General features: G+C 32.6%; 1 protein-coding gene across 1 annotated transcript in view; it reads left to right on the forward strand.

The window, feature by feature from the left end:
• The window catches only part of LOC141449227 (uncharacterized), a 334,517-nt gene that overhangs the window by 267,019 nt on the left and 41,486 nt on the right, over window positions 1-26,012 (forward strand). Inside the window, exon 2 of the mRNA XM_074118445.1 lies at window positions 12,696-12,781. Coding sequence (XP_073974546.1) covers window positions 12,696-12,781 — 86 coding nt within the window. The remainder of the gene's footprint in view (window positions 1-12,695; window positions 12,782-26,012) is intronic.

Consider the following 26,012-nt stretch of genomic DNA (forward strand, 5'->3'; position numbering starts at 1 on the left):
TTAATCTTTATAAGTATGAAGTTCTTCAAGAAACGTCTTCATTTTCTTGTGTATTTTAATATCGAATTTCAAAAAACTCCTCTTGACAGACTAACTTTTGAGAAAGCTACTGCTTTCGAAATCCTTTATTTGTATTTGAAATAGGAGAGAAAGCATAGCAAGACGGTTGCTAAGAAATTCCAATCAGTTGGCCTTAGAAGATGTAAAGCAGTTTTAGATGCTCGTATTATAATATACAAAACCAAACTATGGAATAAATGTACCATTTTGTTGGCAGAATTTATTGTTTTAAAGAATACGAAAGCAAGAAAACTTAGTATTTAGGGTCAAATACAAGAAAACCGAGCAGTTGGGGAATCACATAGAAGCAATACTAAAGTCTTGTGGCTAAAGACTAGTGTGGCTCTTGTCGATATCACCTTATCTGATACTAATATACTTCTCCTTTACTCAACTAGAAAATACAGATACTGGCTTTCCATTAGTAAGCTAACTCTTCTTCACAATAAATTCTTTATTATTATTATTATCTTAACTAATGATAAAAGAAAAAACGGATAGTCTTAATTTTTTTCGTATTATTTTAGAAACAAATTTCTAGCCACTGAAATGAGAAAGAGACAATTCAAAATCCTGAAAAGATAATCAGGCTTTACATCCTCCAAATATTGTCGAACAAGTAGATTAAGTAAAGAAAAGTGGTTCCAAGGGCCCTCATAGTTTATAATACAGAAATGGCTCCCTTAATATCGGATTGTTGTTCTAGAAATTAAAATTAAGAGTTGTTGCTGGAAGTGGCGTTGCTAAGCTTTGAGGAACTTCTTTTATTCCCCAAGAATACTGCCGAAATAGGGTATTTTGTGGGAGTATGGTTATAGAGGTTGGCAGGTGATTAAGGTCAAGAGAGAATAGGGATTCACCCACGTATCGTATTTTTTCCAGGAAGTAAGCCTCACAAAGAAGGCTATAAAGTTCATAGTATAAATAACATGACTTGGAGAATAGAATGCCAGAGTCTAAATTCTATGCTAGTTTGTCTAAGAGTTTATTATTGTCTATCTAGTTCAAGTACTTTGTACTTGTATGACTTCAGAGTAGCTAGGCCCGCAAAGCTAAGATGTATTAGGGTGGCATTAGGTTCGATTACCAGTCTCTAGGCCTTGGATTTTATATAATGGTTATTATAAGAGTTTGATAGAAAAGTGTTAGCTAGCCGCCTCCGTCCTCGTCACCTAACTTGGTAGTTGGACGACTGAAAACATGGCATTAACTTAATTTTTTTTGTTTACTTACTTTATATTTGTAAGTTTTATTTATTCTAGACATTAAATTAGTTAATTCATTGTGTTCTTAATTTTAAATACCTAATAAACAAGAACAAATACCAAAAATACCATACTACTCTCTCGACTAGCTCTAATCCTCTTGTACTGTCTCTCGCTTCCTCTGACATCCGTAATACTCCTCGCCAACTGAATCGCCAGTAGCCGCGCGACTTCCTCGCAGTCTGAAGAACTAAACGCCACTAATCTCCTATCTCTCCTCTCTCCTCCTTGTATTCACCTCCTCACATTCTCCTCTCTCCTATAGAGAGTGCTACCGCTGGGTAGTTTCTCTCCTCCTGCTCTCCTCCCGCACTAGTTCATCACTCTCTCCATATTTACTGATTGTAAATTACAAAATAAATTAAAAAAAAAATACCTAATACCTACATTAATTATATATATTTTTAATTAAATTCAACGCTAGTCATTTACGTAGATGTACGAAGATACCATCATAAAATGTCAACACTGCAGAAATCAATTGATTTTGACAAAGTTATATTGAAAGAGAGACAGAAGAAATGTTTTTTAATTCGCGACCGAAATTGATTTTATTCGTTTTGCCAGTCTTGATCTCTAATTTGTCGCCCCACTGTGTTCAACTTTCCATCATTTTAATGAACTTTTTAAACTAATCATATTAATTTATACTTCGCACAGAACCCTTTCATAAGAATATTTCTTTATTTCTTAACTTTCTTTCTTATATTTTAAATATTTCTCTACGTTCCAGAAAGACTAATAAAGAAATATACGAGTAACTTCATTCTAACAAGTGAACGTAAATGCTACCGAAATAAGTGAAATACAACTCGAACAATAAAAGAGAAAAATTATTTTTACCAACCTACTGTCCTTTAGTTAAAGTTGTATTTATTAAGTTGTTTTTCTACTTCTTTCTAGGCATTACAGTCTATGGAGGTTTCCTCCATAAGGTTAGGCAGGTTAGGGTTGTAGGCGCTACGCCCAACCCCTGGCATAATGGAGGACATTTGGATATAAAGGGTTTACTCCCTTTGCCAAGGCTATCTCTAAGGGAAGGTAAGCCCTTGGGTGTGTAGTGTATGTACCTTAGTGTGAATGTAGTAGTGTAAGTAAATTGTGTCCCTGTTGTACAGTGAAAGTGCATGGAGTACTGTGCTAGGAACACCCAGGATGCTGCATGAAACAGCGACCCCCTGTGGGAATTTATTAAATTAATATTATCTACTCTAAATGTTTTTGCAACATTCAATTGTAAAAAATGTTAAAAAATATTTTTGTTAAAAGCAGTAAATATTAATATTTTAAATATGGATTAAATTCATTTCCTAATGTAATCAATTACAGAATAACTAGATTATTTACGTTAAGAACAAATATATATATATATATATATATATTAGAAATCGATATATCTGACTAGCAAGAGAAGGTGTAGCAATTTATTTTATCATTAGGTAGTGTAGTGAGTCAATGGATAAGAGAAGGACGACCGATCCTTGAGAATTGCCCTTGAGGCGCTGGCTGGCTACGCTCATGTTTCTCTTTTATTACAGTTACAACGGGCGAAGATATATTGGTTTTATCATGTGGAAACTAGCTCGTGTTTAAGATTAGCAGTTTTACAACCTTAACACTCTCCCAACTGCTAGCATTCTCACATTATTAAATACTTTCATCTTATTAAAACTATCTTCTTAATTAAATACCAGAATTTATAGTTTTATTTATAATTTATATTAATATAATTTAAAAAAATTATTAAGTCTTGCAAAAATACTTATATACACTTTTTCTCGTCACAATTACTTTGCTGTTAATTTACACTAGAATAATGAGCTGGCGTACGCGCATGACGTCGTCGATTCAACTCCTGGAGGTTTTGTCGGGCATAACAAGAGCTTAAAGCGGAGACAAATAGTTAGGTTAGGTCTTAAGAAGAATAAAGCAAGACAGAAAGAAAGGACTAACCAATGCACCAGTCAGAATGACTGAAGGACAAAGAAGGAGGCAAGAGATTCTTCGATTCCCCCTCTATTGTAATAACACCTTAAGACCTATGTGCCTCACTTACTGGTGCCGGGCGTATCTCAGCACTCTCTCAAGTCCCAATCTCTGCAGCAGAGGGGTTCCTCTGGTATTTTTTTAGTTTTCTCTTAATTTTCCTTGGAGAATGGCATCGCAGGCAAATACTCGTAGAAGACATATTCAAGTTTACTCCATCTCCTACAAAATCGTAAGTGCCATTACGTTTTAGACCTAGCTTCTTCTTCAGGCAATACTCCGTGGGAAAACTTATCACTTTCTACGGTTGGTTCACCTAGATCTCAGAGAGAAATCCTAGGAAGAGAGGGAAGCTTCGGTATTGAGGTTCCGTGCACCCATTACCGCAAAGCACTCCATTAAAAATTTCAAGGATGGCCCTCCATAACATTATCTTGGATCATTGAAGAACAGTATTAAAGAATTTCATTGAATTATGTTTTTTTTACGCAATCAATTTCAAGCGAACATTTTAAGAAATACTTTTTCTTTTGAATGTGCAAAATAATTTATTTTTCTTGTTGTTTGCATTAAAAAAAAAATAAGAAAATATTTCTCACAATTGGCATTCAATTTTGATAAAATCTTGCAATAAAAATTCATTATTTCTGTATTTCTCAAGTGACACAAGAATTCTTTTTTTTTAATGCATTGACGAAAATTAGGATATTAATGCCAAAATAGCAAGTTACGAATCAACCAGAAGAGTGACAATCTGGGCGTTACCAAAAATGTATTGGACTATATCGGAATTACTAAGCAAACTAGTACATTAGAAGTCCCAGGCCTCATTTTGTACAATAAGAGCTCTTGGGAACTTTTAATTGGTATTTAGGACAGTATATGTCTGAGAGAGTCAGCTGGGTACCGTACAATGATACAACAGAATATCATAGATGCCACAAACTCATACATTAGTGGGTAATAGAGTTTTAAATTTTGAATACATCAACTGTGTTGTACTAAAAGCGAAGAGATCTTTCTTTAAAAAGAAATTCTGTTCAAGAAGACAAGTTCTTTAAAGATGCGTACGGTTTGTTGACAATATCAAGTTTGCCGAGATTTTTCTTCCTTTTAAAAATGAATGAATAGATTTAGTTATACATTCGCAAGAATGATTTCTATGAATAGCCAAGATTGCAGCAGCTTAACTAAATCTTCTTTTGTTAAATAAAAAATAAGTTAACTGGCAAAGGAAATATATTCGTCATCTTGAGATTATTCGAATTTTATATACTTAATTTTCTTTCCTTGCTTTTTTTTTTAGATTTTATACTTTTGTTAGGATACCATTGTTAAAAATTACTGTTTTATTAATATTTTTTAAGTCTAGAAAATAATCCAGAGACTATGAAATATTTCAATAAAAGAAAGTAATTCAGAGTTTCTCTAATTTTCTTTTTTTTTGAAGACCAAATTATTCGGTTATAAATAGATGTGAGCGTCATTGTAGGTTTAAATGCTTATGTATGTAGTTAGTAAAATCCTGGATAGATAGCGCAATAGGTATGCCTGTTTATAGATATATTGTTGATTTGTACAAAATGATGAAAATCCAGGTTCTAGTGTTGGTTATTGTTGGACGCTGGCACAGAGTGTAGGTTGCCGGTTATTATGGCCTAACTCAGTGGATCACATACTTGAAAGTTAGGATAATTTGATAGGAGTCGGCCTTGGATTCTGGATCGTAAGTACAAGTAGCATCTATTTGAGTGCCTCTCACAAGGTGGTCTGGAGTTATGGTTAAATCCTGAGACATCATTTATTATTAGTAAAACTTTCTCTAAGAATTCATCGTACCTCGGATTAATTGGACTTTTTGGTTGGACGGCCGTATAAAATTTATGTCAAATATTTCTATTTAAAATAATAATAATAATAATAATAATAATAATACTTTATTTTTAAAAAGTATATAAGCACATTAAATTTTTAGTACAAAAGTATAATAGGCATGGCTACATGCAGCCGTCTGCCAGAGTTTACTAATGTTTAAATGAAAATACTCTTTCTCAATAAAACAAAGAAAGCTAGACCTAAAAAGATATGAAATAAAAATGAATAAAAAGTATAAACATAAAATAATAATAGTGAACTGTTACAGAACAAACAAGAAAACAACATTTATAACAAATTAAATAAGAAAGTACAAAAACGAAAAAAAGTTCAAAATAAATAATACAAAAAATAAATGAAATGTACATGAAAAGAAATTCTAAGAAGAATCCACAATCCAGATATACCAAACTCTCCAAGCATGACGAGCATAGCGGATCAATGGGCGAGGATTTACTTGGCCGGATAAATAAGCAACAATTTCATCCCTTGCAAGAGTTCGCTTATTGAAATAAAGAACTCGAAATTCCGCCAATAGAGGACCCACACCCAGAAAATGATATATCTCTTCGCGGGTATTGAAGTTACAAAGAGAACACATTTCAAGGTCGGAATCTCTCTCAAGCCAAGGTCTACCATTTAAATATAGTAACTCTCCCCTCAGCTTAAATAGCCAGCGAAGTTCAGAGTGGCTTAGATTCTCGGAGAAAGAGACCGTAACCTTTTCCCGATGGTCCGAAATCAAGACTCTATACAATAAAAACCGGTCGGATGCTACTGCACGATTTACAGACTCCACCAGACGAGACTTATTAATAGCATCTGGAAGTTGCAGAAATTGTTTAGGACAATCAGAAGGGTCAACCAAAGAGAAATAAAATCATATTGGTAACAGCTGGAGAGAGTGAGCCAATGTTTAAACCAATAGACCTTATCTCCTTAACAAAAACTTACAGTTTTAAAAGTTAAGTATAAGGGTTGATTAAACGCCAAAAGGTACACAAATCAGCAGTTCCCAACATTTCATTAATACTTCATTGATATAATTTAAGTAATTTTACTGCATTAACTTTTCCTTCACATTTTTTAGAATTTATTAGATGTCACAGACCCTTATGCTGGCCATTTTCGTCTACAAAATATTTACTCAAGTAGCACACCATTTAACTTAGATTGACTGTAATATCTATTTATCTATAATAATCAAACTATTAATCACAGGTGAAAAAGAAAACGTTATAAAAAATATAAAAAAAATAAGAGGCTAAAAAATTCATAAACTTTTTTTACATCAATGATTTTATGCATTTATTTTTATTTTTAAATAAAAATCATTGGTTTAAGTTCATTCTTCGATTAAAGTAATTGTTATTTTATGTTGTAGTCAAACTTTGTAATAATAAGTAATAAATAATCTGGCTTTATCGCAAATAATATAGTTTTCTTCAATTACATTCTCAATCTAGGTGTTCTTCCCACAATGTTATATATATGTAATATAAAATAAAGAAAATAAAGATATGCATATTTTTAGGACAGCTAATTATTCCAGTATTTTACCATAAGTAAAATTAGGGGGACTAAATTAAATTACAATTGAGAAATGAGTAAATATTGTTGAATAATCTACTTGTTATTAAATGTATGTTATTTGTGCTCACGAATATTTCGGTAAGACGAATTTAAGACTGAAATATTGTTTTGAATCCTCCGTGATTGAAATTTAAAAAGTGGCCGACTCTAACTTTGTTTTTTTCTACTTTAACATGCATGTATATGTGACTACTCAGAATAATTCATCACTCATTTTATCATAATTATAATAAAAAAATATTATGAATGAACTGGCCAGCATAAGGGTCTGTGACATCTAATAAATTCTAAAAAATGTGAAGGAAAAGTTAATGCAGTAAAATTACTTAAATTATATCAATGAAGTATTAATGAAATGTTGGGAACTGCTGATTTGTGTACCTTTTGGCGTTTAATCAACCCTTATACTTAACTTTTAAAACTGTAAGTTTTTGTTAAGGAGATTTTTGTACCTTTTGGATAGATTTTCCTTTTTGTCTATTTGCAAAGTTACGTCTGCTTTACAGATTTTTTAAAATTTGGAATAAGCTATTCTATCATTATAACCTGATAAGGTGTTAAATCGGAACCGTAACTACCACTGGAGAGATCTTTTTAAAGAATGATTATAGTTACGGTCCCCAAACCATCCTCAATAACCATTTTTTTGAGAAAGCGTTTTGAATAAAATAGGAAGGTATTTGTACGTAAATAGCAAAATTAAACTGCGATTTCAGTACTTCCTTTTAAGACGAGCAAGAAAAATAAACTGCGATTACAGTACTTCTCCCTAAAAGGCAAAGATTTTGAATCGAACGACAATTCATTGATGTAAATCGGTTCACTCATTGATAATTTTAACGATTGCAGTACTTCCTCTTAGTAGGTGTAAGAGCATGATGGCACTTCACAGCCACATAGAGGAGCTTTAATCACTTCTTCGTGCTAAATTTTATCAAAATCGGACTAAGCTTTGTAGAAATATTGGTAATAATAGTTTTAGAAAGGGCCTTATTTGGGTGGGGCGAACTCCCCTCCTTATGAGGCATAGCGTCGAGACTTTTAAAGTACAAATCTGTACAAAATTTCGATTCGAATGACACTTCATTCATGAAAATCGGTTCACGTGTCGATAATTTGAAACGATTGCTATACTTCCCCTTAACAAGTGTAAGAGCAGATCGTCGCTTTATTGTTAGGTAGGGGAGCCCTAACCCTATCATCCTACCAAATTTTATCAAAATCGGGCCAAGATTTACAGAGTAATTAGTAATAATAATTTTGGAGGGGGCCTTACATAAAGGGGGCTAGCTCCTCTCCCATTCGATGTACAGAGTCGAGACCCCCAAAAGGCACATCTACATAAAATTCCGAATCGAATGACACCTCATTCATGAAAATCGGTTCACGCGTTTAGGCGCTACGTTGTTTACAAAAAAGGTAACAACAAGAACAAGAAGAAGAAGAAGAAGAAGAAGAAGAACAAGAACATTTTTTGAAAAAGCCGTTTTTGCTCATTTTCGGCAACTTTTTTCTCGAAACCTATTAGATCTGGGTGGTTGCAAAAAAATTACAGTTATAAAGGAGGATTTGCCCTATATTATAAAGAAAATTTGGGAATTTTATCTTTTATAGAAAAATAGAAAAAAATTGTCAAAGTTGGGTGTTTTTCAACGTTACGCTTTTTCGTGCAGTTTTTGATGGTCAACCCTTATACAACTGTCCTACCGGACAGTTTTAATTATTAATAATCTGGAGGGCAACAATTTTAGATAGGCGGTGATCAGGCAAAGAAAGAACTTTAATTAAAACTGTCCGGTAGGACAGTTGTATAAGGGTTGACCATCAAAAACTGCACGAAAAAGCGTAACGTTGAAAAACACCCAACTTTGACAATTTTTTTCTCTTTTTCTATAAAAGATAAAATTCCCAAATTTTCTTTAAATCTTACTCCAAACCCTCCTTCATAACTGTAATTTTTTTGCAACCACCCAGATCTAATAGGTTTCGAGAAAAAAGTTGCCGAAAATGAGCAAAAACCGCTTTTTCAAAAAATGTTCTTGTTCTTGTTCTTCTTCTTGTTCTTGTTCTTGTTCTTGTTCTTGTTGTTACCTTTTTTGTAAACAACGTAGCGCCTAAACGCGTGAACCGATTTTCATGAATGAGGTGTCATTCGATTCGGAATTTTATGTAGATGTGCCTTTTGGGGGTCTCGACCCTGTACATCGTATGGGAGAGGAGTTAGCCCCCTTTATGTAAGGCCCCTCCAAAATTATTATTACTAATTACTCTGTAAATCTTGGCCCGATTTTGATAAAATTTGGTAGGATGATAGGGTTAGGGCTCCCCTACGTAACATTAAAGCGGCGATCAGCTCTTACACTTGTTAAGGGGAAGTATAGGAATCGTTTCAAATTATCGACACGTGAACCGATTTTCATGAATGAAATGTCATTCGAATCGAAATTTTGTACAGATTTGCACTTTAAAAGTCTCGACGCCGTGCCTCATAAGGAGGGGAGTTTGCCCCACCCAAATAAGGACCTTTCTAAAACTATTATTACCAATATTTCTATAACGCTTAGTTTGATTTTGATAAAATTCAGCTCGAATAAGTGGTTAAAGCTCCTCTACATTGCTGATGCTCTTGCACCTACTAAGAGGAAGTACTGCAATCGTTTAAATTATCAATGAGTGAACCGATTTAAATCAATGAATTGTCGTTCGATTAAAAAATCTTTGCCTCTTTGCCTAGAAGTTCTGCAATCGCAGTTTATTTTTCTTACTCCTCTTAAAAGGAAGTAATGAAATCGCAGTTTAATTTTGCTATTCACGCACAAATACCTTCCTATGTTATTCAAAACGCTTTTTCAAGAAAAGTTGTTACTGAGGATGGTTTGGGGGACCTTAACGATAATCATTCTTTAAAAAGATCTCTCTAGTGGTAGTTACGGTTCCGACTTACCATCTTATCAGGTTATAATGATAGAATTGCTTATTCCAAATTTAAAAAAATCTGTAAAGCAGATATGTAACTTTGTAAAATAGACAAAAAGGAAAATCTATCCAAAAGGTACAAAAATCTCTTTAACAAAAACTTACAGTTTAAAATGTTAAGTATAAGGGTTGATTAAACGCCAAAAGGTACACAAATCAGCAAGCACCCAAAATTTCATTAATTCTTCATTAATATTTAAGTAATTTTACTGCATTAATATTCATTAATATTTTTTAGAATTTATTAGATGTCACAGACCCTTATGCTGGCCACTTCATTTATAATATTTTTTTGTTATAATTATGATAAATCACACATATGTACATGCATGTTAAAGTAGAAAAAGACAAAGTTAGAGTAGGCTACTGTCTTGAATTCGTCTTACCGAAATATTCGAGAGCACAAATAACACACAGTTATAACAAGTAGATTATTCAACAACAATTATTGATTTCTCTATTTAAATTTAATTTTACTTATAGTAAAATACTGGAATAATTAGCTGTCCTAAAAATAACATATCTTATTTACTTTATTTTACATATTACATTTTTTTTTATAAAAAAAAGTTTTGAATTTTTTAGCCTCATAATTTTTTTTTATTTTTTATAACGTTTTTCTTTTTAACCTGTATTTAATAGTTTGATTATTATAAATAACTTGATATTACAGTCAATCTACAGTGCTACTTGAACAAATATTTTGTAGACGAAAATGGCCAGCATAAGGGTCTGTGACATCTAATAAATTCTAAAAAATATTAATGAATATTAATGCAGTAAAATTACTTAAATATTAATGAAGAATTAATGAAATTTTGGGTGCTTGCTGATTTGTGTACCTTTTGGCGTTTAATCAACCCTTATACTTAACATTTTAAACTGTAAGTTTTTGTTAAATTAAATATTTTATGTGCAAATGAAGGGTATGGGATTCAAAAGGAGGCAACTCAGTCTCTATGGCTAGCATGTAAGAAGGTGATACTAATGGTAAACATACAACTTCTTTATAAAAAATCTTTGAAATTTTTCTAAGATTTCATAAGATTGAAAGCCCCAAACTTGGGAGCCATAGCAGACTACTGCGCGTGAGACACTCTTAAAAACTTGTATTTTAGCATTTAATGGGATGTTGTTATTTGAAATAAATTTGGACCAGACCCTGTTTAGACCAAGTTTAGCCGAGGAGACTCTCTCTTCAAGATGGGGGATAAAGGAAAGGCGGGGAGTTAACATTACACCAAGGTACTTGTACCGGTTTACAATCTCAATTCTTTCGCCTTTGTAAAACCACTTCTCAGATGCCGCAAGTCTGCCTCCCTTACGAAAAATCATTATCTTTGACTTCTTAAGATTTACTTGTAAATTCCATTTGTCACAATAATTTGCTAAGATATTAATATTTCTTTGGAGACTGACTGGGTTATCGGTTATGAGAACAAGATCATCCGCGTAAAGCAATATTTTGATCTTAGTGCCTCCTATTATAACGCCACCTTCTAGGATAGACGGAAGGTCGTCTACAAACAGAGAAAAGAGAATAGGGCTTAAAAGACATCCCTGTCTAACTCCTGAACCCACCCGGAAATATTCAGAGATTCCATCTCTACCACGGACTGAGGATAAGGCTGAATTTAAGAAAATTTTCTATTTAAAATGAAATAAATTCTTTAATAGATGTATTCTTTCAATAAATTTTTTTATCATGGAACTCTAAACCAATATATTATACAGCAGTGCTTCTTAAACTATGGGTTGCGACCCCTCGAGGGAAATTTTTGAGGGTTGCCGATATCAAATTTTGGGAATTCTATTAACTCATGTACCATGTAGACACACTGCACACGTACAGGCCATAATGTCTATATACTGAGAACGATAGTCTTCAATGTTTGCACTTCCTATGAGTACTCAATTTCGAGAATCTGTCACAGTCGACTTCCTCTCTTTTTCTAAAAGTAGGAGAAAGCACAAATAAATCAAACGAATTGACTATACTGTTTATATTTTTATATAAATTCATATTTTATGAAGTTTACGTAAAGATTATTTTAGTATAGAAGTTGTTGAATGTAGTAGGACAAGATAGTGAAAATGCTTTGCAAGATTTGGAAGAATAGCTGATAGTGGAGTAAATGGACAAAAGAGGTCCGGCCCGATGTGGTAGGCGACTAGCTGTTGCTGCTGGGTTCAGTTTGGGGGGCGGGGCCTACTGCCAAAGTGATATGGGTCTCTACTATCTCTTTCTCCTGCCACTGCCCCTCGTATCCAGGCTCACGGCCCCCAACTATCCTCCTTTAGTCCGCTGATATTTATATATATAAAAGGCATCACACACACACAATATTTCTATTCTTAGTAAACAAGGAACAATCTCACATCAGAAACCTAACAAAAACCATTTATTTCACTTTTCTCGTAATGAAATGTTTTAACTTGTCATTTATAACATAAATATATTTATTTTCAAAAGTATATCAATTTCATTTAAAATCATCCTGCTATTCTTTCATTAGATATGTGGTCTGCAAATTTTATAAGTATATAGGATCACACAGTAAAGAAAAACAAAATGCATTTCAAAATGCAAAAAGCAAACAAAATCTTGTCTGGATTTGAGAACTAACTTACCGATTAGGAATGTAGAAGTACATTTAAGGAGATTCTCTAATTTTAAAATGACCTCTACATATACACGATACACACCTCGCCTTAGTATGAATGAACTTAATAAATACTAAGTTTTTCCTTTTAATCTGTCTCTGAGATTCCTGGAGCCCTCTATATATTTATAAAAGTCCTGGCATAATAGGAACAGAAAAAATAAAATAAAAGTTGAAAGAAATTTCTCAAAGAAATAGACTTTTCAATATTTCGTTTACTATCAATGTTTTTCACAACTACATGTTTCATGTTAATAAAATAAACGTTCTGTTTCAGTGTGTGGCCTACCAATTGAAGTGACAAACACAAGCGATGCAGCTCCTTGTACGGTCCTGGGTATTACATATCTTCACTCTCAACAGGTACCCTCTTAATTTTAGTAACATTATGCTGAATTAACAAAATATTATTATGACATAAATTCCATTAAAGTCTGTTGGAGAGTTGCTGAGTTGTATTTTGTAGAAATATTTCAATTCAATAGCAATTTCAATTATTTTTTATAGCTAATTTCAGTTTACTAGAAATATAAATAAAGAATAAGGATATTACTTAAATTTATAATGAAATAAACAATTAGTAACCACAATTCCTACTAAGAACTGCTTTCAAGTTCCCAAATGATCTTGATTTTACACCTTTGCTTTTAAGAAAGCTTTCTAACCTGGCCTCTATGTGGCTTCTTGTGAAAAGCTTCCAGGAATAGAAAAAAAAATGAATAAATATTTATTTAACAAGAACAACACCTTTAATGAAACGTCAACCATTCAAGAATTACTTTGTTGAGGCAGTTGAAAGTTACAAATTGGGAGCCCATAGGCAAACTCTAGCTAACATACGAGTAAACACAGCCACTCATCCTTTAAAGTCGATCACATTTAACAATATTTCAGAAGTCGTACGGGCTCAAGCACTCGGAATCTACCCATGAACCAATAATAATTCTGAATTAGAATAAGTTTAAGGATATTTGTACACTTATTTCTTTAAAACGTAATAAACCATTTAAAAGTATAAACTTTTTTAATGCAATTAACACCTATCACCTACACTTTGGTGATACGACAACGCTAATTAGATAGAAGAAGAACAAAGTTAAGAAAGGCGAACAAGTGGAAAAGTATTTAATGGTTTTCTAAAGATTGACCATGAGTGATAGATTACTTTTTCAGTTAACAATTTACTGAAATAAAACTTTGACATTGAGAGAAAACTTAAGGTCTCTCTCTAAATACAAACTTAGCTCTTCTGAGCTGACAGTAATTTTAAAATAGAATTAAGACAACCGTGAATTTCCATCTTAATACAACAGAATACAACTTACCACTCTCTCTAGCAAATATATATACCCCAATAGTAATCTATAAATGTATTTATTTTTCATTACTGATTAGTATAAATAGCAACTCATTATGTTATTATTACTAAATTGTTCTTATTCGAAATAAAATTCAAATACCTAATCATTGAAGTTTTGCCTCTCAGCTTCCGCTCTGTTACAAAATAAAATAAATCAATTTAAGTACACTGAATTTATCAACGGTTGAACTTTTCTAAAATAAATGTTCAAGTGCATATTCTGTGCGTTCAACTATTCCATCCAGTTAAAGACCATAAGTTTTCTTCCCTCAAAAGCTTAAAAAAAAAAAACACTATTCAAGTATATGAATGTTCAACTAAGCATCCTTTGCTTAAAGCATTATTTTCAAGCTTCTCACTTCAGACTTGATGTAAAATAGCTTTAAAAGGAGCTGGAACTAGTAATGTTTAAAAATCAATCAATCAATCAATGTATTTATTGCTTTTTAAATACAAAACTTATAAGCAAGGAGTGGGATTTCAAACAAAATACAGGTTTACAAAAGCTACAAGATTGGGTAATTAAATATAAAGAAAAAACACGTTAGTTCAAAATTAAATTACAACCAAAAAATTAAAAAGAAAAACTTGGAAATAAAAGAACATCCTACAATGGTGAAAAAAAAAAAAATAAATAAATAAGCAAATAAATAAATAAACAAAATAAAATAAATAAATACAAAATAATAATAAAAACCAAAATATCAAATAAAGAATACATTAATCAATTAAATAAAGCAGAATACTTTCCAGTAATATTAATATTTATCTACATTAATCCCCTTTTTCTTTCTTTTTCCTCCTCCCTCTTCCTTCTTTTTCCCCTCACTTCCTCCCCTCTCTTTTTCCCTTTTTCTCCCCTTCTTCCTCTTTTCTTCTTCACTCTCATTTATTCTTTTATTTATTCCCTCCCTCTATTCAAATTATGTTATTCCTTTAATTATCCATTCTTTGTTTTTCATAGTAATGTTTAAAAATAAGCTTATTATTTTGACTAGCACAAAAAAGTAATTTTTCAACAATTACAAGAAAACAGAACAGCAAATACTCGTATCATACATCAGAAAGATGTGATCTTCTTGATACATCTTCTAGTCAAAAAAAGTTTTGTAATGAATACAGTAAAGGAATTAATTAAATTTTAAAGGATCAACCAATTGAAAAATATTTTGTTGCCTGTTGTATGTATGAAAAACAAAGCAGAACAATAGAGAATATGCAATAAAAATGTACTCAATGAATATGTTTTTACTCTGGGCAATTTCATAGAAAAAATTGTAATAATAGTGTATGGAAAGCCAAAGTCCATCTATGAAAGCGTGCTGCTATTTTAGACTATAGTCTAGACAACTATTGCTTTCATATTTTTGAAAGAGAGCTCTTAAAACTGCTCATTGGTAATACTGTTTAATAATATTTATGTAATAAGTACCATTTTGGTTTTAATAGTGCGTAAATTGACAAAACCGTCTTTTTGACGGTTTGATGTAGATGGATACTTTTGTGTTTGTGCTACATTTACATATCTTACAGCATTTTAGTCGAAAACTTTTATTTTTACATTAAATTTCTGGAGGTTTTGACCCCCAAAACTGTCCTTTAAATGAATTTTATTTTGTAAATAGGGAAAATAATATAATATGTTTAACTATTATTTTTTAGTTACCTACGGAATAACATATTTTTAGGTAGATGAAACTGTAGATAATTTTCAAATTAAAACATCAAAGACTTGTTTTTTCAATGCCATCACTAATATTTGTACATGGATGGGTAACTGCAGCGAAACATTATTGTAATTTTGTGGTTCACTTTGAACATTGTTTAAACAAGAACATATTATATTTCAAGTTATTAAGGATCAGTAACAAAGGGTGTTGAAATTAATTTTCCAACTATGTAGTAGCTTTAACAAAGTGAACACCCGAATTCCTTTGACCTTTATTTCGAATATTGTGATTTTGATAGGTGTTTATAAGGGGTCAAGTGCTCCATTACGAAAGTTAGGGGAGGGATGAATTATGGAATCTTTCCTTAAATATTCGGCGCCTCGGTAGCCGAACGGTTAGTGGCGAGACCTGCAAAGCTAGTATGTATTGTGGTGCAGGGTTCGATTTCCGGTCTTAGGCCTTGGGTTTTATTTAAGTTTAATATGAGAACTTTGTAGTAAAGTATGTTTGCTAGTCGCCTCTAACAGCTAACTAAAACAAAAAGTTTTTTTTGAACTAAAAACATTTCCACCGTCTTCGGTTACATATGAACAAACGATTAACTTGGAATCCTCACACCAGACTGAGGCCAATAGACGATTATGAATATGAATAGTGACTACTCGACAAACGATCAAAACTTACGGTACAAAACAATTTTACTTCAGAGAAAACTTTGCCTGCGACCTAAATGGTCCAACAGACTTGAATGTGGGGTTCCGCTAAGCATTATAACTTTTACCATATTCATATAAAATCCAAAAGTCCTTCCGAAAATCACCATTGCTTCTTATTATGTCTACAATTAAACCCTGCATATTGTTCTATCCATTCCCTTAATGTCCGATCTGATACAATTTCACTATCAAAGATTTCTCAACTCCTTAGCCTATCATCACAATCCTCTTGTAAGGCTAGCCTTACCCAATACTCTCGTTAGACGTCTGAAGTGCCAGTGTTATGAAGTGTTGTAGCGCAAAATACAAGCCTTCTACTTCTAATATAATTATGATTCCATTTCTTGAGGGGATTACTAAATAATGACATTGACCAAGTTTTGGTCCAAAAGAACTATGAGAATGCATTAAGAGAAACTATATAATTTCATAAAGATTTTTTTAATTTTGCCACAAGAAATACACAATACTTGGCAAGCGTAATGTATGACCGTAACAAAAGTGGAAGTCGAATTCTCTCCACCAAAGAGATGAATCAAGAATGAAAATCCGTTAGTAGAATCCAAGAATAATGTAACAAATATCTAGCATTGAGATTTGAGAACCAATCCGCATTTTCATAACTTAGAAATTTTTCGAATTTGTTCAATACTGCCTTCATCTTACAATTCGAATTCTTCACAAATTACCGATTATAAATATTACTATATAAAACTGAACTTAACATTTACTATTTACTTACAATGTAATTTCTGGCTATACAGATATGTTTTATCGATTATTTGTTTTAAGCTTTCGACTTTAGGTGACTTTTTACAGACGATGAAGCCAAAAACCCTTATTTTGACAGCATTAGAGACAGGGCCGGATTTAGATGAAAAGAGGCCCTTGGCTATTGCACTTATGAGGCCCTTTCACCTCCCATTTTTAAGTTTGTAAATTACATGAGAGATAATAAAATAAATCACTACTGTGATACAACACTAAAACAGTGTTTTAGTGTTCACTGTTTTTAGAATAATGTAATTTTAATTTTGCTAACTAAAATTTTAATTTGAATGTAGGCCCCTCTTGATCTTGAGGCCCTAGGCTGAAGCCTAGTTAGCCAAAAGGAAAATCCGGCCCTGATTAGAGATAATAAATATCTCATTTATTTGAGATCTGGTCCATTATTTCTAGTTCATTGGGTCTATTTTAAGCCTATTTTATTATATCCAGTCCATTTTATCTCTTTAAATTTAGATTCAACTTTTTGCTTAGGTTGAAAGAGCTACATTGGAGATGTTGTCACCGTATTACTTTTCTTACTAGAAAAAAATTAATAAATAGTATGTAGTTACCGCAAATAAGTATATATTACTAATCGTTTGAGGAAGAATGTATGAGAATGAAAGGGAGAACACAATATGAATACAGACTTGAAGGGAACCTCTTAGAAAAATTTTTTTCTTCTCAACCTTTTAGCTTGGAGAAGGAAAGAAATAGTTACATTATAATTTACTAACGTCTTTAAAACAAAAATCTGTGCACAATTAGAACATTTTTAATTATTATATGATGCGGCAACGGAAATTCAAGTGATTATTCACATGCTTTTATAATTTATTGTAACATTGAGAAATTGTTTGCTAATGATATTTTTTGCTATTAGGTGTCAGTAACATTTAAATCTCTCTGCAGTAACTGGATATATGGTTGAAGACAGGCGTGATTAGATATTGGCTTTCAGTAATAAACGGTATAATTGGATAGGCGTGGCGTAATTTTCCTTCATAATGGCAACGATTCTATCACTCTATCCGTTCACCATTAAGTGCTTATCGATAACTAAGTTAAAACTGTGCTTCAACTGCTGTAACATGGAATTCATAACGCTTTCATCCTTAAATTTACTGCTTGTCACTTTGCAATACCAATATGGTAGCAATGACATCGATCATACCTCACTCACTCACTTTATTTCATTGATTATACTTCTGTACTAGCCTTGTTACCTGGTAATCCTTTAATTACTATTATTTCTATACTTCCATCTATGGCTGTTAAGTTCTAGAAAAGGTTCTTTCTCCAAAAAATTTGTTTGTGTTTTTTCAATAAAAGAAAAAGGATTTTGTCTTTGTATGTTGTTTTTACTGAAAGTGCATTTTAAATTAGAATTTCTTTTATTTTCTTGGCCAGTGAATGTCTTAGAAGCTCCAGTAGATTATGGATTCATAAATAACATAATAAAGAAGATAGATTCATAAAGTAAATACAAACAATATGAATTTTTGTTTAAGTACTTGTTTAAAATATTTCCTAAAATTTTCTCAAATATTTATATTAATAGATCAGATCAAATATTAATGGATTAGAAGTAAATGTTTAAAGTGCAATTTGTAACCTTTGACTTCCTTATTTTAAGAAAGCCCACTTTAAAAATTGACAACTGGTCCATCTAAAAGAGTTTTCAATGAATGAAACAACTTGATAAACTAACACTGTTAAGTGCTCGTGAACACGTTTTCTTGCAAAACAAACGTAAATTCTCGTACGAAGATAAAAGGAATCCTGGAAAATGATATACCGTTAGAAAGCCCATTAGACAAGGAAACTTTTATAAAAAGTGCCAGCACCTAGGTCTGATAATGATCACGTAAGGGCCTAATGAGTTTTCTTAAAAATTTCGATTACTTTTATTTTCCCAGTTTTCGGAAGAAGATTGAGGCTGTTTGGAGAATAATTTATGATTCTAAATGGTGTCAATTAATAAGAAATTTATCTGTCTTTCTAAGCGTATTTTCAGAATCGAATTCGGACAAAAAACTTTCTGAGTAATAACATTTTTATTGGAAAAAAGTAATGATTTTAGAAAAAAATAAATTATGTGAAGTCACCCAAGAACAGGAGAAAATATGAAGTTGGCCAATATACGTCATTGAACTCCAATTTAGATGTACTACACATAGTAGGCTATGGACAATACTTACTCGTTCACCCTGAATAATACAACATCAAAATTTAAAAAATAGTTGAACTTGTTATATAGACAACCATTCTAGAAACTATCTCCGCAATCGAGCCAGCAGTCCGCCATCAACGTACATCACAAGAGACATCGTGGTCACTTAAGATTTAAAAAGCCAAAAATCTGATGTTGCAAACCTCGATTATAATCTTTCAAACAGAATATATGAGGATTTTCTCTTCCCTTTTTACAAGCTGCACACGAGCTCCGGGTAAATTGGTTCCTCCCATGTCGATATTCGTAAACTAATTCCCCTTTAAAAATAGAGCAGGCAAAGGCGCTCAGATTGGTCCAGATTGGATCCCATGGTCACTAATTGGTAAATGTGCCATTTGCAAGGGCCAGAATGGGATGGTTATATAATATATTATGTATACATATTATGTATACGTGTATTATAAGTAACTAATCCAAACTTCAACCCAAAATTTCCAAAAGTCGGTTCGAGAGAAAGCAGGAATTCTATTCCAGTTGCTGCTCATCCAGATCCAGAGCAAGCAGCTACATAAAAGCCATACCCTCCTCACCATGGCTTAGTACAAAAAGCAACACTTAAATTTCGGACAAATCAAACAATCAGAAAGGAGACCTTCCTAAAATGTACTCTCTTCGCGGTTTACTGTAAACTTTTCATTTTGCGTAATCTAATACTCGTAACAAACATGGGTTTCAGGGAAGTCCGACGGTTTATTAGAGCATGGAACCATCTAAAAGTTTGTACGCTTATCTTAATGTCAGTGTTACGAACGATATTAGATAATTTAAATACAGTCATCTCTATATAAACAAATTTGTGGCGTGCGGTTAAGATAATGTTTTACAAGACTTCAATGAGTTTATTGCATACTGGATTACTTAGGTTAATAATTCTAGATAACCCAGTTTCCAGAAATTAGTAAGGACCATAAGTGAGGAAATGGAAATTAATAAATTAAACTTGTACCCGGGCATTTTGATAAATTATTCTAGAGTTCCAGAGCTTTAGTAGGTTGCAGATATGCTCCTCCGAGGAGGAAATTGCTGGGATAATGGTATTTGTACTCTACATTTTAGGACTACTATGGTACAATGTTCAACAGGTCTCTTCAATAGCTCTCAACAAAGTTCACTGTAAATGACTCTGTTAACAACATAGAATGAAAATGGAAAATCTGTGTTACTGATCATCGAGTTAAGTTTTAAAAAATATTGGAACGAAAATAAAAAGGAACTCTCTTCCTTTCCTCAAGGTTCAAGAATTAATATTATGTCCATATTATTATTTCTTGATTGAACATACAACAGTTTTTCAACTTAATTTTATGTATTATATTTTATGTATTTAGCGTGCTTTAAGAAGGACCTGGGCAAGCAGTAGCAGGTTAACGTTGGTTAGGCATAGCTATTAATATCCGAAGAAATAATGATAAACAAAAAGAATTGTACGAGGTGTGGCTATTAAATAACGAGACTATTGCTGTAAAACATTTTATTTTAAATTTATACATAATTAGTTATTATCTCCTTCAATATACACCCCTCCCCTATCCCTACAACGCTCTATGAGAATTAACGTTAATCTTTTTCTGTGAACTCCTGCATGACGCGTGCCGCTTATTCTTTCGCAGCTTCAACGGACTGAAATCGTGTACCTTTTAATGCAGATTTGACTTTAGGGAACAGATAAAAGTCACATGGGGCCAGGTCAGGCGATTAAGCGGATGGCCTAAAACTGGGATGCTGTACTTGGCTAGAAACGTCTTGACAGACAATGCAGTGCGAGCCGGCGCGTTGTCTTGATGGAGAATCCATGACTTGTTCTTCCACAAATCGGGTCGTTTTTTCCTTACTCTTTCACGGAGTTGAGCAAGCACCTCACGGTAGTAATGTTGATTAATTATAATCGATATTTTCATCCGTTTTGCACGTGGAAGGGCGACCCAGGGGTCATCAAATCCGACGTCTTCTCGGCCATCTTGGAAACGCTTGAACCAATCAAAAACTCGAGCACGTGTTCAACATTCATTGCCATAAACTTCTTTTAATAAAAGATAAGTTCGGTTTTACCAAGTATCATGTGAAATTTCACGACAATTCGTTGCTCTACTACATGTGTAGTATCATGTTTTCGGCAAAACGAAACTAACACTTCTTCCACAAACGACAGTTCCGGTCAGACAAATTTCTCTACAAACACGTGAGACGCTGCAGTCGAAAGAGAAGGCTTTATGCTGCACATCTGTCGGACGTTAAGATTTGGTGCATGCATAGTTTTTCTGTAACAGCATCAGTCTCGTTATTTAATAGCCACACCTCGTAAAATAGAAGTACAATGCAAAAATTGCGGTCCAATACCGGAAAAGTACTAGGCAAGCAGTAATACGTTTGTAGACATTAAGTTACGATGAACCAAATTAGAATGGGTTGATGCTTGGGTTGTGGGAATTGTTCCAAGATATACGGGTGAGTTGAAGAAAGAATTCAGACGAAGGCGTTCATGGAAAATGAAATTGGTGGATATTGTACAGAACCGACATCCCAAATATTTAATCATATAAATCGTAAAGAAAAAAAAAAAACAGATCCCACAGAACTGGCTTATTAGCTTGTGGCTATACCTCTTCCGGACTTGTGATATATAGAGGAAGAAGCGTAGGAGAGAACCACTTGGTTTCAATTAGTGTCCTTACTTGTATATTGAGACCCCTATCAAAAGAAAGATGCCCAGGCAGAAGAAGTACTGACGTACTCATTTAAAAAGAACACTGCCTTCTGAAATAAAAATAAAAACAAAACAAGTACAAAGAGAGCAAAAAGAACAGTCTCAATAAGAAATACCAAGTAAAAGAATTGCTGCAAATGTGCATCAGAAATATGCTGATGATGTATGGTGTAACCTTAAAACGTGAACAATTAAATTTCAAATTTAATATTTAAAAAATATATATTATTTTCAATTATTTTCTTGAATTATTTATTTTGTGAATACTCTTTATATTATGTCACACGAATGGTGCAAAAATTAGTATTAGCAAACATGGTTAAAACCAGAAATCTTTGGCAGAAGCTACCAGTTTGCGTTGGATAAATATAAATAAATAAAGCAATCAGACAACTTCTGTTACCACTTACCAAAAAATGTATTCTAGATCTTATTTAACAAAGGAAGTATTTTTTTGAGTTCTTAACCTCTCTTTTTCACCAGACCTTCAACTTTTACTTAAATATCATTCCTCTCTCTGGAAATGAAAGGATCGAAAACTTCTTCTTCTTTCACCTATTTCCTTTGTGCGTGAAGCGAGGAGAAGAAAGGATCGAAAACAATAAAATAAATTTATGACAACTCAAGTCACTTTTTTCCATGTGTGCCCTCTTGGACTAAAGCCATTACTGAATATATTGTCTTAGATTTACTTCTTATAGAGGATTTTATTGGAATAAAGGCATAAGCAAAAATATCTCCTGATGAATAATGTTATCATAAGGAAATCAATAAGTGCTCTAAATAAATCCTTACACGTAGTCTTTATTGATCTCATTTATTTCGTTTGTAAACGATCATCATTTATAAAGCCAACCTTCCCATTGTAATGTTAGACTTTTATTTAAGTAATATATTAGACGACATAATTTTCCATACTCTAGTGAAGACTAATTATGTACATCACCTGAGTCAAAGTAAATTTAACATAAATTTATCGAAATTTTATTGCTTTTAGCGAGTTTTTTCTGTTTCTTTGCTAAAAACAATTTTTTTCTAATTTTAATTTTCAGATTTTTTTAAAAACAGCTTTTTTTATTCTTTATTCTTTCTATGAAAACATTTTTCATATGTTACTTTAAAATTTAAGTAAGCTTTTGTATCGTGAGGAGGTGTTTTTTTCTCTTAGTGAAAATAAATATGATGGCAAATAAACAAGATAAGGTTAAAAATGAAAGGTGAATGTATCGAAAGAGTTGGAAAAAGAAGCTCTTCAACTACCTAGACAACAAGGATCAGGAATTTCGACGAGGGATTTGATATCGTGGTGATTTTTAGGATCCAAAATAACAGGATATGTGGCAGTTTGGCAAGTGGAATAAGAAAGAAGATTGTTGTAATGTAGGCTGCGATATTGGACTGAATGTTTTGTCTGTTTAGAGAGGTCCAACTGTCAATAACGTAGTATCTACACAGAAGGGAACAAGAACACCAGGTGACGTAGATAGTCTTCATTCCCCAGAGAGGATATCTACTCCTCCCCAGACATTTGTTTTACTTCAGCCTCGTGTCACCCAAATTACAAATACATAGGGCTGCCTAAATTCCTTTTCCATCAGGTAATTTCTGCTATACTACAGATATTTACTTTTAGCTCCCATTGAGGATATGCGACTGGTAACTACATTTTCTACTTGTACCTTCCTTTATTATATTCAATCCTATAAAAGAGCAGAAAGGAATTACCTAACGTTATACTAATTCTACAATCTAAGAAGATTATATGCTTACTTAGTGTCCGACTATTTAGCTGGGATCCGCCTTAAAAGAGGTCGCCACGGAATACGTGCAATTCTCTAATCTATACGGCCCGTAAAGCTCTGTATTGTGGTAGTTGGTTCGATCCTGATCTAGGTCTTGGACTTTATTTAATGTGATCCTTGCCAGGATTGCTGCTGCAATGTAGGCAAAATTTGATAGCTATCTGCTTTCTTCGAGAACTTAGTAGTCGGTCGTAAAGTCTTTCTTGTAAAAATGGACATTACTTTAACAGATAGAACTTTACCTTAACTTTTCTTTAACAGGTAGAAGAATGGACAAATTAATTAGTGTTAAAGCTACCTAAAAATAGTTTGCAGCTGGAGGCTGTAACTATTAGTAATCACAATACTACTATTACTTAACGAAAGGTCTAAATAGGCTAAGTTTATTAAAAGTGGTCCAAATTTCTCACAATGAATTATCAAGTTCGTTGAATGTCAGCGGAAATTGTTGCCAACTTTTTAAAATCACATAAAAATTTGATTAAGAGAAAAGTGGTCCCAGTTGCGGAACTCGAGATATCCATTTACTTAAATGTAAGAGAAAATTGATCGTAATAATAATGTTCTAAGTTAGGTGAATTTAAGAAACAATATGCTCCCGATTATTGATATCTCAAGGGAGTTATTTTTGGTTTAATAAAGTGGTACTATCCTTAAATATTCAAAAACGAGTATACTATACTTAAGTTAAATGCATCGACCATAATTGTTATTGTTGACCATTTTAAGAAGTAAATACTTCTAGTACTATCTTAGCCACTTATTTTAGTCTCCTCCACAAATACATTATCAAATTCAACAAACATCCATGAGGTAGTAACAAACTTGTTCTATAAACGGAAACTACAACTGAGCCTAGAGCTACAAGAATACTGAAACCAAGACTGTATCTATGAAGAAGATCTAAGATCTATGACGAACTGAACTCCATTTAAAATACGAGTATTATCTCTTTGTGTAAAGCTCTTAGTAAGTTGGGCCCATACTTGATTTGTAAATATAAATATAAGAAGAAGTAAATACAGGTTATGTATTTGTAAATACAGTTTATAAAACTACAATTCTATCAGTGACATGGATGTCTTGAGTAGATAGAACTGGATGTAGAGTAAACCTCTTTTGGTCAACCATCTCCCAAAACAAGTGCCTTGAGTTTTGTCAATAGTTCTCTTACAACTGTAATTTAACTAATTTCCTAATATTAATCTGGAATGTCTGATGTTCACGCTGGCAAAATGTAATATCTGTTTAGTTCTTACATTATCTCTGCAACCTATTTATTTTATAAACTTTAAAGAATTGACGTGCTAAAGTTCAACTAAATTCACTTCTTTTTTAAGTTTATTTTTGCATTTATTTCTTATTCATTCCCAATAATAATGTGAGAGAAGAGTAGCTTGGTGATTTGTGCCAGTTGAACCATGAGTGGGATGGAAAGGCGATGCAGTTGAGCTTCTCAGAAGAGGCAGCCAGGAAACGTCCTAATCAAGTTGTTGTGGGCGAGCCAATTCTGACAATAACCTCCGCAACTTGCCAGTATAGATTGGTTTTTCTTTTATTCACACGCCTGAATATGTGAAAACTTGGTGATGAAAAATAATACTTTTCCCAAACAAAAGAAAGGAAAAATCCATCTACCAATAAATTAATTTCATTTGTACAAAATTTTTAATAAATAAATCAGAAGAAAATTTTGTGGATATCATTTTTCTTAAGTGAATCTAATAGAAAGTGAAGTTGGAGTTATATGTTATTTAGCCAGAGAACTTCAGCTACACCATTTAATTAAATTCTAGCCGAGCTCTTTCTAATCAGAATATCAGACTTTAAAAAGATTTTTTTTATAAAACATAAACAATCCAAATATTTGGAGGATTTTAATGAAAATTAGTTTAAAATGTCTTGCAATTAATCTTTTTAGTTAAAATAGACTCAACTGGATAAAAATTAACACTACCTAGCTATATTTGCCCCAAATTTGGATATTTACTGAACTCTATTGAAGCTAAGGCTACAATCTTGACCGTATCATTCCATTCCTAAATCCCACGTAACTATCTAACTATTTACATTGACCTAAACATCCCATTTGTCTTTTTTCTAACTTTTTTGATATAACTTTGGGAAACCTAATTTCAAACTGTCCCAATACAATAATCCATTCATACACTATCCAATGAACTCTTTCCTTGAAGTTTTCTTCTAATGGCTAAAGCTTTGATGATCAAACAATCCCATGATACAAAGGGCATCATTCGAATTGCTTCATCTGTGTCCTGGTAAAAATGATGCTTGATCATGAAATGCAATTTCATTTACTTGTTGCCGTTGTTAATTA

The sequence above is a fragment of the Rhodnius prolixus genome, unplaced genomic scaffold (genome assembly GCF_049639745.1).
Source record: "Rhodnius prolixus isolate KJV_2025 unplaced genomic scaffold, Rpr scaffold_2, whole genome shotgun sequence".
In the NCBI taxonomy this organism is placed as follows: Eukaryota; Metazoa; Arthropoda; class Insecta; order Hemiptera; family Reduviidae; genus Rhodnius; species Rhodnius prolixus.